An 18,926-nucleotide genomic window follows, 5' to 3' on the forward strand; every position below is an offset into this window, starting at 1 on the left:
CTATTTCAATGTCTGTTTGTAGCACTTCTTTTTACCAGAGGATTGCAATGATTAATACAAACATACAGTATATTAATTGTTATACTGTCTTATTGATTGCATGTTAATTCTGGAAAAAAAAGTGTTTTACCAGACATATTTTTTCATAGAATATGCTTCACTTTACAGGATAACCATAAGAAAATGTGTTTTTTAAAGATGAGGATTTCTTCCTTGAAGTACTATGTTTTTCTACTGTTAACGCGGTTGCTTTCCCAGTGTTTTGAAATGTTGTATCCCTTTGTATGATGCTAAAAAAAAAGCACAGCAGTGTCAGAAAAAAAACATTGTAGGTTCCAAAGCACAGACGAGTTTGATAGCGATTGCAACACTGTTGGCATGCACATATAGCCGCCTCTTCTTCAGAGTTAGCAGTTTGGATGGAGGACCAGACAGTGGCCTTGTAGCACTGCACAGTACTGCACATAGTGTCTTAAATGCTTTAGCTGCCATGTGGGAAGTGGGTATGTTACAGTAGGATGATTACTGTTAAACGCTCCTCCACCACACTTACTGATGACGACGGGGTCCAACAAATCACTGTTATTGCATGTTTCTGGGCTAGTCTTCAGAATAGTTTAGGGGTTTGGTCCCTGCATGGCCCTCAGTGGACTTGAAGGAGTAGGCCGTTGTGAGCCTGGGGAATGCACTTCCCACAGAAACCACCACAGCGGCCGTAGATTCTTGTTCCGTCCTACAGACAAAGACAAGTGAGAAAGGAAAGTGTGGGCAAAGGGCAGCTGTTTACGCGGAGAATGAATAAATGTCCCCGGCTTCATAAATGTCATTGGGGATTCCTCTTTAGTGAATCAGACAGAAATACAACATGGAAATTCCGATGACATTTCAGTGCAACAATCTCCCAACATCAAGCACAATTACAACAATATATCTATAACATAATCCAGTCCTTAAGAGTAAAATAGCATCGGGCATACAGAAGACAACTGTTATATAAATCTACTGTTAGCCTCTTACCTCAGATCTGTGAACTTTGATGGAAACATAGTTGCCCTGTGATGTCCACTTGGTTTCCTCAGCCACTTTGAGACCAGTGCCAATCAGATTAATGCTGAACTGGCCCTGAAAACACACATCAGATTTGAGTTATTTTTGAGCTCTTTTTAACTGGGAAGATGGAGCTCATTCATGTTTGCAGAAACGGTGTGTGGCAAGAACTGCAGAAGGAGGGGCCTAAATACATACGACTATGTGGTGAGCACCTCGAATAGAGTAATTGAGAAGTTGGAAGTTATTGCCTAGGACAGTGGAGTGTTTTCCCCCACAGTTCCACAGAGTTATAGCAGAAAATGTTTTGTAAAGAAGTCTCTTCTTTGACTTTTAGGCCACTAACATATGGAACAAAATGGACGCATGAAACATTTCTATGAGGTTATAATGTACAGTATTTCACCAACCTGTGGACACTTGGCTGCACTATAACAATCTCCCGCCGTAGCAAAGGGCACAGGTCGACCAAGAAGAGTCTGGGAAAACTGGAGGTCTGTGACTAGTAAACAGCAAAGATACAAATCTAGAGTCACAATGTGCAACAGCAGTAGTAAACATAGACGGAAGACAGCTGCTCTAAGGTAAACAACCACACAGAGCATCTGCAGCTGCAGTTTATGCAAGTCACTTTCATTGCATCGTTGATGTTACTTCACTGTCACATCGCCAGAATGACCGTCAAAGACCTAAAACTCATATTTGCTATGATGTGAAGCTATTATATAGTGACCACCTAAAATGTTTGTGCAAAAGAGAGAAAAGACATAATAAAAGATTTGATAAAAGATGTATGACACTTTGAGCTTATGAATTCAGTTATTTCACAGAGGTGGAACCAGATCCATAATGAATCGGAATCAGCATATCCCCCCAGTTACAGTAGATTTGTGAGGATCTGGTTTTATGTAAATCAAATCTCTGTTTTACTTTTTAAATCAGTGACTCAATCTGAACCTTGTTTCCCCGACTCTCCTGTTCCTTATCATTTATCCGGCATTGTCACACATGAGAACCATGACCAGTGCCTTTTCCTGCCCTCCCTTCACGTTGGCCTGTATAAAATGATGATAAAGTTCACGAGAGGCTTCCCTTCATCTTGAACTCATTACCCCCCTTCATCTTGAACTAATCCGCATACTCTAATCAAAGGCATACGTGGACGCAACAGGGAAGGTGGAGCTGAGTATAATAATGAGCAAAGGAGTATGGCCTGAAGATGTGAGTATATTCGCGTGTCTGCGAACGTGTGATCGTTCGCATGCTAGTATGAGTAAGTGTTTGATATTCATGCAACTGCATGCATGAGTGTCTGCTCTTGCGTCTTCAGTTCTGTGCTCGCCTAAGAAAAAATGTGTGAGGCCGCATCACATATTGTCTGTCTGAGCTTGAGAGCAGGCTCGCGTGTCTGTATGTTGCACGCACGCATTCCTTTATTCTTGCGCTCCAAGTGTGTGCTGAGAGGCCCGGTTTCAAGTCCTCGCCCAGTGATGTGAACACGAAGCGCTGAAAGGTCATCGATTCGACCCCAGCGGAGAGAGTGTGGGGAGAGCGGCACATACTGCGCTTGGACGAGGCGGTATCAAGCACTAGGGGACAAGGCGTCTGAGGTTTAAAACAACACCGATGTGTGGTCTCATTACAGTAGACAGAGTAAGGCAATCACACAGTAATTACTCACTCATTATCCTCAGGGAGCTTAGGTCCAGACGAACTTTGTGGAAGAGTGTGTATCCAGCTGCTGAGTAGTCATTCCTGCAGTCGCAGTCCTGTCTTCGGCTGCCGTTAAACGGGCATTCAAAGGGGTTCAGCAACCTTTGTATTAAAAACAAGAAGCATCGGGAGTTATTCAAGACAAACACAGGATACTGAACCCTCCTACAAACACTATATTTACATGCAGCGCAGTAACTCTGATTTACAAGTGGCGATCAGTCATTGCTGCATTATACACACCTGTGCCCATACACCTCAGAGTAGTTGTCTGTCTGACCGCTGCGCAAGGTCACATACTCCTTGGGGAAATCAGTCTGCATCTCAGCACAGTAAATCTGAAGCCAAACACATTGAGACAAGGAATAAGAGGCTGTGGGGAAGCTGCAGGTCGAGTCATGAGGTGTGGAGGAGCATTTCTGACAGAACAGGCACACCTGTAGTATCCGGGACTTCACTTTGAGATAGTATTGCCCATCTATCTTCACACCCAGTCTCATCTGGACCTCTCGGCATGAAGCGAACGACTGGCCTGGGTGAAGAAATGTGAAGGGAGGAAGGAGAGGTTTCAGTTCAACTGCAAGGAAACAAGAAACTTTGACAGAAACTCTACTCGTGCAAAGCCGTCAATAAATCTATCGTCAACAAATGCAAGACAGATTGCACAAGGTAATAAATTAAACACATCTATATAAGAAGCGATTGTATCCTGGCTCTCGTCTTCTTAAATGAGAGCTGCTGAAAACGTCTCATTATTTGTGTTGCCTCCTCTGTTTTCCCAGAGTGCTGCACAGCTCATATCAAGCTGATTAGCTGATTAGCATTAATACTTGACCGCAGAACTGGCTGTCACCCGAGCATATCATTTTAATTTCGGCAGTGCCTGACTTGGCAGAAGCCAAGTCGGGAATGAACAGCCCAATGCGCAAGTACTGAAAAATCTGAAATGTGGGGGAGCGAACCTACAACCTTTGGCCTGCTGCCGGGTTTTACAGAGCTTGCAAGTTCACAATGAAGGCTGCACACACCCCTGAGGCGTTTTGACAGACTGGCCATTTCACAATATGTTGAAAACTGCTGACTGTCTATTTATTGTTCCACTAAGTAATCACTCCAAGAGGCTTCAAGTGGAGGTCACTGTTCTGCTTAATGTGTTAAAACAAACCAAAATGTTGAGTTTCTGTAAACGGCAATCAGATACGGTGTTGGTTGTCATATACAGCACAGTCCATTTATTAATAGCATCACTCTACAAACTCCTGGTTGCCAGCAAGCACTAGATTGTAGACTTTTAGAGTTATACTTAACAGCCAAAAAGAGCTCTTAAGGATGAACAGAGAGGCGAGGAGATGAGGGGGGGAAGAGAAAGAGAAGAGAAGAGAGGATGAGTTTCCACTCACATTCTCTGTCTTGACAGGCAGCTTGAGACTCAGGCCTTCCTGAAGGACGGCAATGTTTGGACGGTTGGCCTTTGGAGGTCAGACACTCCACTCTGCGCTCCATCACTCCTGCCCCACAGGTCTGCGAACACTGGTACACACAGAAAAGCATTCAATCCCACAGCTACAAAAACAATTATCAAATAGGCTCCAGCCAGATCCAAATCCGCATATCATCACAATGCACAAGTCATCAAAATGTTTTGCGGAAATGGAGATTAGCTTGAGAGGATTGCTCACAGCCTAACAAGCGCTTTCTGTTTCACCTTGCTCCATGGGCCAACTTTCCAGTAGGTTGTGTGTGGGCAGTCCCTGAGGAGGCAAGGCCTGGAGCCAGGAGGGTGGGGCTCGGGGCAGTGGGTGCTGTCAGAGGAGGACGGGGCAGCAGCATACGGGTGCCGAGCCTGAGAGGAGGGCATCGCGGAGCAGGAGACTATACGCTGCTGGTAGCCCACACCGCAGCTGGCTGAGCACTGAGCCACACACAGACACAAGGATACTGACAGTTAATAAAGACGCGCATGAGTAAAGGTTTGCACAGAGCAGTAATGTCAAATACAAAAGTGGATTTCTTCTTGTAAACCTCAGTGATACTAATGTATCAGTGATTGGATAAGACAAGCAACCTGATGAGGTCACATTGGGCTCTGAGAATTTAAGATGAGCATTTTTCACTATTGTCATTATTCGCTGTATTTGTAGCAGAACAAAGCTCAGTCATTGTCACTTATTCTCTTCCTACCTGTGACCATTCCCCTGTCATCCACATGTAGTGGCAGGGAGCTCCTTTGCAGGGCTGGTGTGATGGCGGCTGGGACGACGGCGTACAGTAATCATCCTGGACGGGTGTCATCCCTCGGCCCATGCACCCCACCTTCCTGCCTTTCATGCCTTCTCCACACGTCGCATTACACTACAAGGACAATGTAACAGGGGAAGAAATCAGTAAGAGTGAAGAAGAGTTGGCAGAGGGGGGGCAGTGTTGTACTTTCCGCAACATCATCGACTTCTCAGACTCCTGCTTGCCTCTTAAGCTCTCCAAATAGACACGTCTCATTATGTAGAGGTTTACACAAGTAGAGAAAAGTGTGTGACAATGCCGACATTAGCTCGCAAGAAGCGCAATCCCAAACATGTGTTCTGGTGGAAAATGTTTCCATAAAAGATAAAAGTTAAGCTGGTCTCCCTCAGGCACAGTAAGGGTTTATAGGATCATTTAGAAGTAATGATATGGACCAGAATCTTAAAGTTTATTTATGTATAAAGTCAGGGCCAAACTGTGACCGAAATAGGACTGTAAGTTCTCGAGGCAACACAGACAGGAATCTGAACACTGCAAACATTCTGCAGCAGAAGGACACGGCGCTATGTCCCTACATGGTGCCCCTCTTTTATGCCTCACAGTCAAGGACAAAGCACGGGACATTAAAGAAAGATGAGCGAAGAAAAAAAGCAGTCTGCTAGCGTGACAGAGAACAGCAGGACAAAAGGGATGATGGCCATGGGTACTTTGAGGTCTGATATGATTTGCCGCTTGATGGTTATCACCAAAGCCCTCACGATTGATGTGAGAGAGAAGGGGGAACCTGCAGGTCGTCCATTTAACGGTGCAGATATAGAGAGAGAGAGCGGAGATCTCAGCCAATAAAAACCTTAATGAGATGGTTAAACATCTGTTCATGGGGGACTTGTAAAGAGGAAGAGAGAGAGAAAGAATGAGTCTGTACTTACTTCTTCCCATTCACCAGCGACCCAAGTGTAATGTGTGCATTCTGCAGTTTGGCAAGGCCGGAAAATGGCAAGACGCTGGTGAGCGTCACATAGATCCTCTCTGACCTGTCCAGTGCCTTTTAGTCTGCAGTAAACATCTCGGTTCTGAACTCCGACTCCACAGGTGACAGAACACTAATGAAACAGAAACAGAACACACATGTATTAATTCACGGTATACTTCTCAGTTGTCTCAGTATGCTTCTCATACTGAACAATATCCAGCCAAGGATATAACAGGAGAACTATACGTATTTGTAGTATCCTGTGTTTTGAGAGTTTGACCAATACTATGGACAAAGAGTCAGGATACTGATACTGATTTTCGTCCATTTAAAGGTCTATCTCAAACATCTCTTTGATGTGCTTTGAGAAGCATACCTGCATACTAGCTCTCTGTACAGCTTGAGCTGATCGGCCTGATTTCTCTCCAAGTCTCCTACAGACCTCAAAGAACAGTGCCAGCCAGGCCTCAGCGATTTCACAAAGTCAGAAAATTTGCGCATTATTCAGCAAATATCAAATCTCCTGAAAACCTCCAGATGTATTCATGTTGTTCGTTTCTAGCTGCAGTTGCGTATTATCATTACGGAATGTGTGTGGTTGAATATGAAGGTTCAAGGACTTGAGTTTGGAAAGAGAACAAAATGCACAACAGGAAATCTGACCTTCAAATACCAAAAAAATGCCTTTTTTTTATCTTACAAAGCATGAAAATAACTGTTCACTGTGAAACCTGATTCTGTATTCCTACAAAAGACTTGCAGTCCTATCAGAGGCGGTGGGGACATCATGGAACTATAGATTCGACTATTTTATGATTTCATACTGGTGTTGAGTGAGTCCCACCAGACTTTATCAACATTTCTTCCCTTTCTTTGCCCAGGTAGTAAGATATCCACCTTTGAAACAATGGATTTTAATTAAATTGTATTTGTGATGCTCACAGCATTTGAAAATCCAAGAACAATGTGTCCATTTTACTCCTGATAATCCACAAAACACATAGAAAATGGTTTTCTTTGGAACTACTTTCTACTGAAGAAATAGACCCGCTTTTTTAAAAATACAAACAAAAATCCGTTCACCTTCATTGTAATAAGGTGGGGGCCGATATGTCAGAAATGGATATCTGAGAAAAGCCAAAACTCAAAACTGTCTGCATAGCTAGATACCTCTAGAAAGAAATTAGAAATGATTTTATTTGTAAGTCAGATGAGCAAACCCTGTCACAGCAATCTAAAATATTTCACTGAATATATGAGTGCAGAGCATTACAAACAACCAGCAGAATTACGGATAATATTCCTGTGTCCTTGGCTCAATAGGCAGTCCACAGCCTCCCAGCTCCTCCAACATGTTGCCCATTACAACCCCAGTTAGAGGTGACTGAGAGGGTCGGGTAGCTGTGGAATAACTAAAACAGTGGGTGCTGAGGTTTCAAAGCTGTCACATGGATGGATATTAAGATACAAAACATGTCTTTATGCCCTAGTTGAGGATTTCATGGTTGCTGGTGGTATGCGGAGGAAGATGATTGCTTCCAGACACCAGTGAGAGAGAGAGAGAGAGTGAGAGGGGAGGAGGACACGCTCAAAGAGTGCGGAGTGGTAGGAGCCTTGTGGAAGGAGGAGGACCTGGGTCTTCATGGACCTTTTGGGATTCAACTATTACTTGGTAAGGAGGAGGGATATGGTAGATTTTCAAACAGTACATCTTTTGAGAATATCTTGGAGTTAAAAAAGAGTTGATCAGAGAACGTTGTTCAGCCAACGGGTGACAGAAAATGGTGTGTGGTAAAAGCAAATTCACAGATAACACACGTCTTAAAACAGCTAGAATCAATATTTTGCCTCTCTTTATACTACTGCTACTGCTAAATCTTTCTGCAGGAAAGGATTTTCTAAGGGCAACTTAACTTTTGCTTACTAAGTAGCATATTCAATTGGACCGGGACAAATAGCCAAATAGCAGCCATGTGATCTGCATGACTTGTATGCGATAGGGCTCATTAATAGTGATGAACCCATAAATAATTACGGAGCTTTACAGCGTCTTTGTTTTTGGTCTTCCAGCTCCCCAACAATACTGTTTTGGTTCATTCTCACGCTTACTTAGCAATATAAACGTATAAGTTGAAAATATGTCAGTGCTGAGTTCCAGATGTTTCCCAAGGCCCAATGGCCAAAAAAAACCAACCCTGATTGCAGGTTTAAGAAGCAACCAGTGCAAGCTCTTTGTATATATTGTGTGTATGCTTGCTTCCTCAGAGTAATCTGACAGAGCATGACAAAGAACAACCAATCATTCCTCCTCTCATTCCGCTCTTGGACTTGAGATAAATTTGGCTCTGAATATTTTCCTCCCTGTGGGACCTGATATGACTTTGAGCCAAAACTGTGTTGCATGCATCTCCTTTTGTTAGCAGCTATTTTGCGGCTGTGTGGTTGACTGTGACCTCACCCCCCTGGCGACTCCCCCATGCGTGGCCTTTACCCTGTCAGCGTACAATGGTACAGAAACCTGCTGTGCTTCAGGACGTGTGTCATTCTCAACATCGTCTGTATGGCAGGCCGAGCACGGCTGCATCAGCTGCAACCCTGGATCTCCATGTTTCTATGTTTCATTAAGATAGCATATTTTGAGCAACACGCTAATTATTGATACTATTTAGTGCATAGAATGTGACTTGCATGATCTAGCTTTTGTGTGCGTCATGCAACATGCGATGCCTTTGAAACATTTATTAAATTTTTTTTATTTAATTTTACAAACATGCTGGTCAGTGTGTGGTCGAATGAGAAGCTGTACTGTAGATGACGCTACACAAACATTTCAACGCTTTGTCTGAATATTTCAAACCTAACCTAATTAAGTGCACTGCATCAACAGTTTTACAAAGCTAGCCTGCTGTGTTTAGCTCACACTTGTTGAAAAGACACATTACTCTCGACCAAGAATAAACTGAGTGGTGATTGCTGTGTGTACATGTCCTACATCTGCAACCTCTGAGAACCCTTCTGCTGTGTTGCTGCTTGTGTTTCAGCTGCTAGCAGCAGTTACTGTTAGTTTGGTCCCCGAGAGGGAGCCTGGGCTATTTCGTGAGCTAGAGGAGACGGGGAGAAGAGCAAACGTACCTCTCTCCACCTGTTGGCCTTCCAGCTGGGGCATCCCCGCGCCCGACAGGCCTTCTGCGTCCGCGGCCGAGGCAGATGACCGCAGTGTTCCTCCTCTATTTTGGTTTGGTTCTGATAAACACAGGCTATCTCCCGCTGCTTGGTCCCCCGACCACAACTCACTGAACACTGGAGAGGGAAGGGGAGAGAAGGGGGATGGGAGTATGGGGGATGAGTGAAAAGAAGAAAGCATGTTAGCAAAGTCCTGTTGAAGAACACAGCTCTCAATCTCTACTGAAGGTATTACAAAATGGCACAAATAAAACCTCCAGAGAACGTAGACATAAAGGGGAATCCACAGAGCCATAGCACGTGGAGTATTCTCTCAGTACATAAAGACCATTTAGACCTCGACACAAGAGCCCTCAGTGCACCCAGCAGCTTCCTCGTTGCATTTCATGGCCAAGTGAACACACTGCAAACAAATTTAACTAAGCAACTTAAATGGATTTCACCCAAAGCTTTTGTCAAACACTCACACGGACGGAATGCAGCCCAACTATTTAACCTGTAAACAGAGGAATCGCTTTTAGAGCTGCTGTGAAGTGGAGGCCGAGGCAAGAGGAGGAAAAGATGCAGAGCGAAACACTGATGCATGCACACGGCAAGACAATCATCTGGTACGAATAGCCCAAAATACTTCAGGAAAGCTAGAAAGATGACGAAGATGATGAATAAAAACACCCTGACAGCTCTGAGATTGTAGATGGACATATTCTAGAGTACTCGGTCCTCATGAGGCCAGACAGCAATTAGCATGGCCGCTGTTTCTGCTTGACGAGTGAGCGCCCCCATTCAAAAGCAGCTCTAAAAATGGGGTGCTGGAATCGAATACACAAGACGAGGAGAGTTGCATTTTGTCTTAGCATATTTTCCAGTCCAGATAATAAACATAATATTGCATTGTCCTCTAATTATGATCTCAGAATGTTGCATAACCCCAAACACACACAGTATGTGCTCATAATACTGATCATTCTACAGATGATGGACCATGGAAACCTAAATCTGCAAACGTCTTGAGGATTTAGTCTTTTCTTTCTTCAGTTTCTAAGAGGTAAAAGGCATTTATTCTCCGTTTAAAAAAAACAGTCTACTGATCAAGGTCTGAGTATCCACCATCTGAGTAAGCCACCTCCAGCCTTTTCAGTGGTTAACACTGCACGCACATACATCATGCACATTGCAATTACCGAGGCATTTTAAACACAGGGTTGGCTCAGCTGACGGAGAACATCAAAGCCGAGGCCGGAGCTGAGTGACTAGTCGTGAGCATGGCAGATTCACATACCCGCTGCACACTCACTCAAAAATGATAACAGCACTCCCTCTACCTCAGACAAGAGCAGAGACCGGCAAACATGTTGGAGGGGGGGGGGGGTGAAGCGGAGGGCTGGCCCCTCCTTACTGCTGTAAAAGCAGGAGGGGAAAAAAAAGAGAAAAAAAAAAAAAAAAGGGAGGAAGAAAGGAAATCGCAGCCATACGGGCTGTGCTCCCCCCAGCTGAACTGTATCTGCATTTTAACGGTGGGAGAAAAGACGCTATATGGCGATGTGCTCCTCCCTCCACCCTGCCAACCTCATCTGTCAGCCATTAGTTAATCAGGGCTGGTAACACAGAGCACAGAGAGCTGGCACAGCTTGTGGGACCAGAGGACAGCTTCACCTCTGAGAGCAAGAAAAGGGCAAGGACTCAGGGACCTCTGCTTCTCGATCTACAGCTGGGCTGCTTCACTCACCAGCACCCACTCAGGTAAGACTATTCCACTTATCTCTTACGCTCAGCCGCTACGAGTGTGACAAGTTACCGTTTCGCTGCTTTATTCTCTTCACTTAAAAAAAAAAAAAATAGTGGCGTCTGTGTTTGGAGAATGTACAATTTAAAATGGATGTTTGCATGTCCTTTGAAGTTTGGTGCCTGATTATTAAAAAGCATACGTTGTATCATGAAAGTATTGGTATGGGATTCTCACTTTAACATGAAGGAGGGGAACAACTCCTTGAGAAAAACACATACATCAATGGGTCACACGGGAACTGAAACACTCTTAAGACAGATCTGCCCGCCCACGTCGTCCAAGTGATTCACTTCACATGATTAGGCGAGTTAGATCTAACATAATCCCGTGAGGTTCATCTGGACATAATGTGGATTACTATAAAATGTGATGACTCAACCGCTTTTGTGAAACTAGTTTCTTCCAAGCAAAGCAGAACTTCTGCAGAGAAAGTTATAATTGATATTTAAAGCCATACATAATGAACAGGCAGCTCTGAATCATTCTATACTTAGTGGCTCAAAGCGGCTTTCTTGATTTGATAGCTTTCGCAGTTCTGGAACAAATCACATAATCACATAATTGAGTGCTAAACCAGAGCCAGTTCATTCATGCCTTTTCTGAAACCATTAGACAGCCCGGGGAGTTTTGAACATTGATGTCTGACGTTGACTAACTTAACAAAATGTGATTGCGTACAGACATATCTCTTACAGATAACTGGATAATCAGACTGATATGACATACTTTTCTTTTGAGCATTAATGTCTTTGTCTAGGACAGGCAGGCGTCAACCTCAAGATGACCCCACCCAATGCATTTCTGTGAACAGGTAAGCCAATAGGACAAATATGTGTCACTCAGCCAACGTGGCTATCAAAGCAGCTAATACTGTGCAGTACCTCACACGGAGAAGGTAGATTCCACGAAGCCAACAGAGATCAAAACTGTGAATGTGGTTTTATTTGATCAACGATCTCTACGGCCTCAAGCAGTGCATGGGAGCTTTACTACTGTGAGAACTATAATTACGCTTTTGTTCGGTGATTAAAGCAGAATGTTGTGTTTTGAAAACAATGTCGGGGCTCAGAAATCAGAAAGACTGTCATAAACATTATCTTTCATCGTATCTGTATTTAACATAATTGTTTGACTGGCTGATTTTTTTCCCAATTTGAGTTTGTTTCTTAACAACCATGATGATTTCCTGCAAAATAATGAAACAAATTGTATTATGGAACAGAATATGCTAATAGGACTAAAGTCAAGTTAGTGATATGATATAATATGTTAAGAAGAAATTATTATTATTAAGTATGAAGTTCAGACCACAGATTAGGTTTTTTTTGTTATACGTTTCCTATATCTAGTGGTTTTAAGTGAGACCATATCTTAAAATGGGAGAGCCAAGGTCGAATTCCAATCACATTGCAACACGCTCGCAATGCAACAGGATGGTAATACCAAGCATATGGTAACTAGTTACATAGACTCTTCAAAGGAGATCAGTGTTGACCCGGAGCAAGAACAAACTTGTAGACTGGGAAGGGAGTGTAGAATCATACCCTGGGCTACATGTTGTCAATGTTGTGAGATACGGTACACATCTACGGTATATGGTAAACTATACTCATTCAATCTTAATTAATCTCATCATGCAAGGAGCAAGTAGTCATTTTTTGGGAACTGAATGCCCTTTAAGACAGTTTGTTATAGCTTAATCAGTATCACAATGTCCTCTGGTGCATAGATTAAACTGCAAATCAGAGAAAGAAGGAGACAAGAGGGAAGGGTCACAGAACATTCAGGCTGCTTTTCTGTCCATGATGTTGTTTTGCAGGGAGATTTCAAAGACAGGAGTCAAAACAACACATGTTGTCAACATGGGAACAGCTGGTAAGAGCGGCGTCATGGGGCAGAGGAATGTCAAGAGTCATAGATCTTTTATCCATCAGGCCAAAATAGCTATCCAGGCTCGTTTGAGACCACGCACAGGAGCACTGTGAAATTCTTACATCTAACTCATCTCACGCTTACCTTCACTAACTTTATCCGTGACCAATCTCACAACATGCTTTCAACTATAGAAGCCATATGATGAATACATGCAAATATATCCACGTTCAAAATACTGATATTTTATCAGTGCAGTTCCTGCACTCCATGCAAAAGTATGAGTTTGCCATGTTTTAAGAGTTAAATAAACAACCGGTTGAGTAGAGATATATAGTTTCTCCAACACGGTTTCCTTTTTAAGTCAACACCACTCAGGAAAGATATACCAAGAGACCATAAGTCAAAACGAAATGACAAAACAGCTTTTTCCGCCTGTCTAAACATTCCACTGAGAGCTTTTTCCATGTTATACTAAAACATCCAGCACCACTCAAATGTGTACTCTGCTGCAGATGGGAATGAGGAATAGATGGTAAAAAAAAAGAGCAAATTCTTGATGACAGAACTTGAATAATACAGCAGAAGTTATTAAGTCGTTACCTTTGACACTGAACATTCAAGTCTAAGTTTCTCTTCCTGCTAAAAAAAAGAATACAAAGATAAAGAAAATGATGCAAGAGAAGGAGAATACCATAGTTTTAAAGAGACAGAAATCCACACCTGGTATGCGTGTATCTTATTACCACATATCCACAAGCAAAACACTAATTACAATATTCCTTTCATGGCAGCATTATAGAGGCGATCTGTTGGTATTAAAGTGCAAATTGTAGTGTTGTAAGCAAAATTGCTACTGCTTTTTATACCTTACCACCACAACCCCTTTGTTCACTGAGTCTCTTTTTGAAGCACTGCTGAACTTGTGTCTGATTTCAGCCAAGTCCATGGGCCTGGACATTGGACAAATGCCTCCATCAGAGAAAAAACCCAACCAAAAACACTTTATCATTGAGAAAAAAATAAAATGATTCCTGATGTACCCTGCCTAAACATCACATTTCCAGAACAATGGCAGAATATTTTGATCCGTCTACAACATCAGAAATAAACATCAGGTTTTGGTTTCAGCCCCTCGGACTCAACGAGGAAGATTTGACTCAGTGAACCCAAATGCATAATGCAGTTGTTCGTAATGCTAAATACAGCCAGTCCTTGACAGCTGTTATCATTTTAACAAATGAAAGAAGAAAAAGTAGTTGAAGTGAGTACTAAAACGTCAATATGAAGCTATACTTAATAATATCTGTAAAAATCAATTATAATATACATAGAGCTGGAACAATGAGTTGACTAATCAATTAGTCGATCAAGCATCCATGTTGGCAATCGATAAAGGCAAATTTTCAAGCAACAATGGAAAACTTTTGATGGTTTCAGTTTGTTAAACGTGAGGATCTACTGCTTTTCTTTGTCTTACATGGGCTTTGAACTGTTGGTCAGAATAAGAACAAGATGTTCCCCCTGACTTGAGGAAAGTGGAAGGGACATTTCTTACTATTTTCCAATATAGGCCAAACAATTAAACTGATTTAATTAAGCAGATTTATTGATAGATAGAAAATGATTATTAGTTGCAGCCCTAGAAATATACAGTGCACGAATACGCAAGGGTGGATATACCCTTTGAATGTTGGTGTCTTTTAGTAGCAAGTGGAAATAACTTCAGTGAATATGGCACCAAGCACTTACCGACAACTGGAATTACCTAACATCTCTAGACCAGTGGCCCTGCTAACATATATCGAAATAAAAAGACCTGACAGGTAACTAACTAGCACAGAAAGTACAGCACACACAGTCAAATAGTAAGGTACAAGTACAGCTAAATCTCTAACTCCTACAGTGTAGCTAAAACAGCACACCGGCCTATGCTAAAGTTTAAATGAAGGACTATTATCCCCCTGTTACTTAAAGTGGGCTTCAACATCCAATCTATCACTGTCCCTCCCATAAGAGGGGGAACAGTTCTTTCACAGAGATGTCGAGTCCCACAAACTCCATTTCACTCCATCAACTTGAGAGCATAGACAGGCCCAAACCGGACCAGGCCCCATCAAGTCTGACGCGTTAACCTCATTTAGAGTCTAAGAAGTGACTCCTAGAGGCCTAAAACCACTTTATAATACTTGACCAACGAGTTGAGGAAAAGCAGGCTACCTGTGTCAATGTGAGGCCATGTTCCCTGTCATTCTATGAGCCGGGGGTAGACCAATCTAAACGCTTCCAGACTTTCATGCCTTGTCTCCTCTCATTTCATCTCACTGCATCTCTTCCCACCTTGGATCACCAACAAAATGACAATGACCCTTACTAGATGGGCTCCTCTAATAGTTTCCTCCAATGCCCTGCTCAAACTCATTGTGGTTCGGAGTAAACTCTGATTCACTTCCAGATTGGGCTTTACTTCTACAGGGACAGCCCTAATGTCATATTTTAGCTGCTCTCTAAACTACAGTAAATTGTGAGAATGACTGTGCAAGTGCTGGCAAACAAAATCTACATTCCAGCAGGTAATATGTTCAACTTATCTTCATGTTATTCAACTGCTTGACCAAAAAAGAGACTTCCATTCCTAATGTGAAAGCCAGGCTGTGATCCAAATATTTAGAATCTTCAGATAACATCTCAAGAGCATCTGGTTTTCTGCTTCCAAAGTCTTAATGGTTTGCCAAAATCTGTAGGCCATAGTGCTTGACATTTAACCAGCAGATCATCAACTGAACTATTTTGCTTTCTCTCAAAGGCCGAATTGAAACAATATCTCCATCGACTCAGATTTAAATCAAAGCCATGACAAGAGCCATGCTCGTGTGGACCACAGGGGACCTTCCAGCCACCGCTTCAATTGCTCACACCCGACTGGCATATGTGCAGGATCAGGAAACACAAGACCAATGATGTCACGGCCAACTGACCCCAGGGTGACAGGTTTGCAGAGTGTTCTTGCCCACTGCCCTCAGGCTAAAGTCAAGCATGTCAATGTTGTGCATGTGGATTTCATTTGAAGCAGCGTGATTAGGTCACAGATGCTCAACTGCGATCCCCCTGCATGGGAAAGCCACTCTCGACAGGAAACGGTATGTTTTTGTTAGCAACAAACAGGCATTAATTACTAAAATGGGGCCTTGGTTGCCAATATATAACACACGGTCTTATTGTTGCTGATTGCACACATTAGACCGTTGACGTTGCTTTTAAGGTGCGTCATTAGTTAATGATATATACATTCCTGATCGTTTGTGCTGAACTGCATCTGAAACCATACATTTCTGCAATAAATGTGATAATTGTTTTGTGTCTTTTCTTCTTTATACATGACAAATGTGTTTTGATGATCTGTATTCATACATTTTGAAGGTGCCACTGACAGAGTATTAGAAATGATTAAAGGTCCAGGGAGAAAAATGGCAGCAGAATATTTTGGAGGGATAAACTAAAGCATTGATTTAATAACATTTGAAAAATAGTTTTTGGGACATTATTGTCCTTCTATTATTGAATGCCATTTTAACATATTGCACTTGATGATCAAATGTTATCAGGAATGCAAATTTGTGAATATTGTAAGACGTATGATTGTATTGTAAGATGGTAGTATACCATCATTATTAAAGCCATTTTCTTATTAACAAGAATGTAGCCTACCTCTGAAACATGAGATAAAACGCAAAGGTTCAGCTGAAACACTTTACAAGTAATGGCATTCGTGGGAGAGTTAACTACTTTCCCAAGAGGTGATTAAACAGTATGCAATAATATGAGATATTTTGGGAGACTATAGAATTTGTGAAAATGTATTTGAGAATTTATTGAAATAAATTGACAAAAAAAAACAACAACACAGGATTTCACTGATGAGCTCCTACTGCAGACTGGTGTGATTGATGTTACTGGTGTAAAAAAAGGTGTTTTCTTTTTAGCATAAAATTGTTTTAGGGTACTAACTGAAGAGGCCATTACATAAGGTAAGATGCAATCTGAAGTCATGACAAATATTTTGACAAAGTTATGTAATACAAGAACTTCCGGAGCATTTTATCACCCTCTGGCCTCTGAAAGAGCATCAGCTCCTAAACATTGAGATTTATTAAAATGATTTAAAAATAAATGGTGCAGAGGCTTGCTGTAATATCTGATAGAGGACACGTGTGTAAAGGTAACTTTATAACCGTTGTTATCCTCTCACCATTTTATTTTAATCGATGTAGGCTTCATTGTTGGTTTGTACAGAGTTATATGTAGCTATGATCTGATGTGGTCTACTTTGAGTTGCTTGAAGCCGATGGTAAAGTATTTACTTGAATTGCTACATTATTCGAAAAATACTGACTGATATTACTTCTCACAAATGTGCTTTACTTCAAAGAATAACCTCAGGACAATATAATATACACGATTAAATCAGCAGTTTTCTGTAAATACTGGCTTTCCAGGGCTTGCTGTTGGATCTCCTCAACTAAACAAACCTTGCCAGTATGCATTAATACCAATTATTGTCGTAGTAAAAGTAATACTCTGCAGGTCTCCTGCCAAATGCATGACAGAGTGCACCATTAATGCAATGATAAACAGATGTGCCACCCAGCGCCAAAGTTTGATTTGGACTGTGTACTGTCTGTTTTCTCCAAGGACATTATAAAATAAAAAGTTAAAACACATCAAAGGAAAAGGCCTGCAGCGTTTTTACACTACATTATGCAGAGGTATGTAAAGTACTACAGATACTATAAAAATAGATTTGAAGTACGCCCCCAAAGGGTTAAAGAAAAAGGGGGCTAAACAAAATGAAGTCAATTGAGGGTCAAATATCACATAATGACCTACAAGTCAAGTCTTTTCTATGAGCTGTTTGTAGTAACTCACACACTATAAACTGCAAAAACTTGCTGGATATACTGCATGCCCATGGTTTACCAGAGCATATTAGAGCACTATGAAACTACTGTATGTGAAAAATACCTGCTGTGTCAACAACTGTTCTACTGTGAAAGCAATAAACTATATTCCAAGTGTTACTCTTTTGCAGTGAACCGTGTCTTATTTTGTTTCCCCATCTTGTTCCCTAGAGAGACGTCCGTAGGATTTACATGTGTTCATAACCTCGCGTACATTCAGCTCTTCCTTCAGAGTCCTGAGCTAGAGCTGAAGTTGTTAAAAGCACAGACCTGTGTTTTGCTTGCCAGCTAAATATTGCATTTAGAAACAACACAAATGTCACAGTTATGTTTCTTTAATAATCTTTACAATGGGGGAAAAAAGCTAATTCAACATGTTTATGTATTTTTGCATGTGAATGAAATAAATAGCAACAAGAACAACCAACCAAAATATGAAAAATAAAGTAGAATTGCCTCTTTGAGTTACGCAATTTTGCACCACAGGGTTAAAAATATGAAGGAGTGGGAGTGAAACTTCCATGGCTGAGGAGTCTTGGTTGCAGTGGAAGTCTTGGTTGAGAATGACACACAGCGAGAGAAGCGAAGGAACAAAGAAGGAGACGGCACACATCCTAACTGAGAGGACGCGGACATAAATACAAACCCAAGCTGCAACACTTCACCTGAAATATGTGTCATGATAATGTCATGCTGCTTTAACCAAAATATAATTCAAGGTGCTAACATGTTGTGTTTGTAAGAACCTGAACTACCACTGCAGTGACAGAGAGTGCCTGACTTAGAGTTCAACACATACTCAGACTTTATATGACAAAAGTACTGCAGCTCCTACATTGAGTGAGAGTTGTACATTTGCCGAGATAGAGTTATAAGTTAAACTCTGAACTGACCTTAACATGTAACTTAATACCCAGCCGAACAGTAATGCTTCACTGCCTCGTTGCAGCTATAACCACGCCTATCAGTGATGTCACTGTGTACTGACACACCCTGGAGTACACCTCTACATCACTGCAGCAACGTGAAAGCCTTATGACCCTGCCAGAGAGAGATTTAGATGTATATGATGTTGTGATCCTGTAAACTCCCACGAACCAAAAGTGTTCACCTGCTATAGCCTTTGCTGACTGTAAAAAGCCCCAACAAGTAG

The 18,926-nt window shown here is 41.9% G+C and overlaps 1 protein-coding gene across 1 annotated transcript in view; it reads right to left on the reverse strand.

The window, feature by feature from the left end:
- Positions 1-407: 407 nt before the first annotated feature.
- LOC142948087 (A disintegrin and metalloproteinase with thrombospondin motifs 20) overlaps positions 408-18,926 on the reverse strand; it is a 70,104-nt gene continuing 51,585 nt past the window's right edge. The window contains exons 29-39 of the mRNA XM_076089968.1: positions 9,107-9,274; positions 5,931-6,104; positions 4,942-5,112; positions 4,466-4,672; positions 4,161-4,290; positions 3,198-3,292; positions 3,004-3,098; positions 2,729-2,862; positions 1,458-1,549; positions 1,018-1,122; positions 408-733 (exon numbers count right to left, since the gene is read on the reverse strand). Coding sequence (XP_075946083.1) covers positions 644-733; positions 1,018-1,122; positions 1,458-1,549; positions 2,729-2,862; positions 3,004-3,098; positions 3,198-3,292; positions 4,161-4,290; positions 4,466-4,672; positions 4,942-5,112; positions 5,931-6,104; positions 9,107-9,274 — 1,461 coding nt within the window. The 3' untranslated portion in view covers positions 408-643. The remainder of the gene's footprint in view (positions 734-1,017; positions 1,123-1,457; positions 1,550-2,728; positions 2,863-3,003; positions 3,099-3,197; positions 3,293-4,160; positions 4,291-4,465; positions 4,673-4,941; positions 5,113-5,930; positions 6,105-9,106; positions 9,275-18,926) is intronic.

Source organism: Anarhichas minor, unplaced genomic scaffold (genome assembly GCF_050575085.1).
Source record: "Anarhichas minor isolate MPS153535 unplaced genomic scaffold, ASM5057508v1 ptg000011l, whole genome shotgun sequence".
Classification (NCBI taxonomy): domain Eukaryota; kingdom Metazoa; phylum Chordata; class Actinopteri; order Perciformes; family Anarhichadidae; genus Anarhichas; species Anarhichas minor.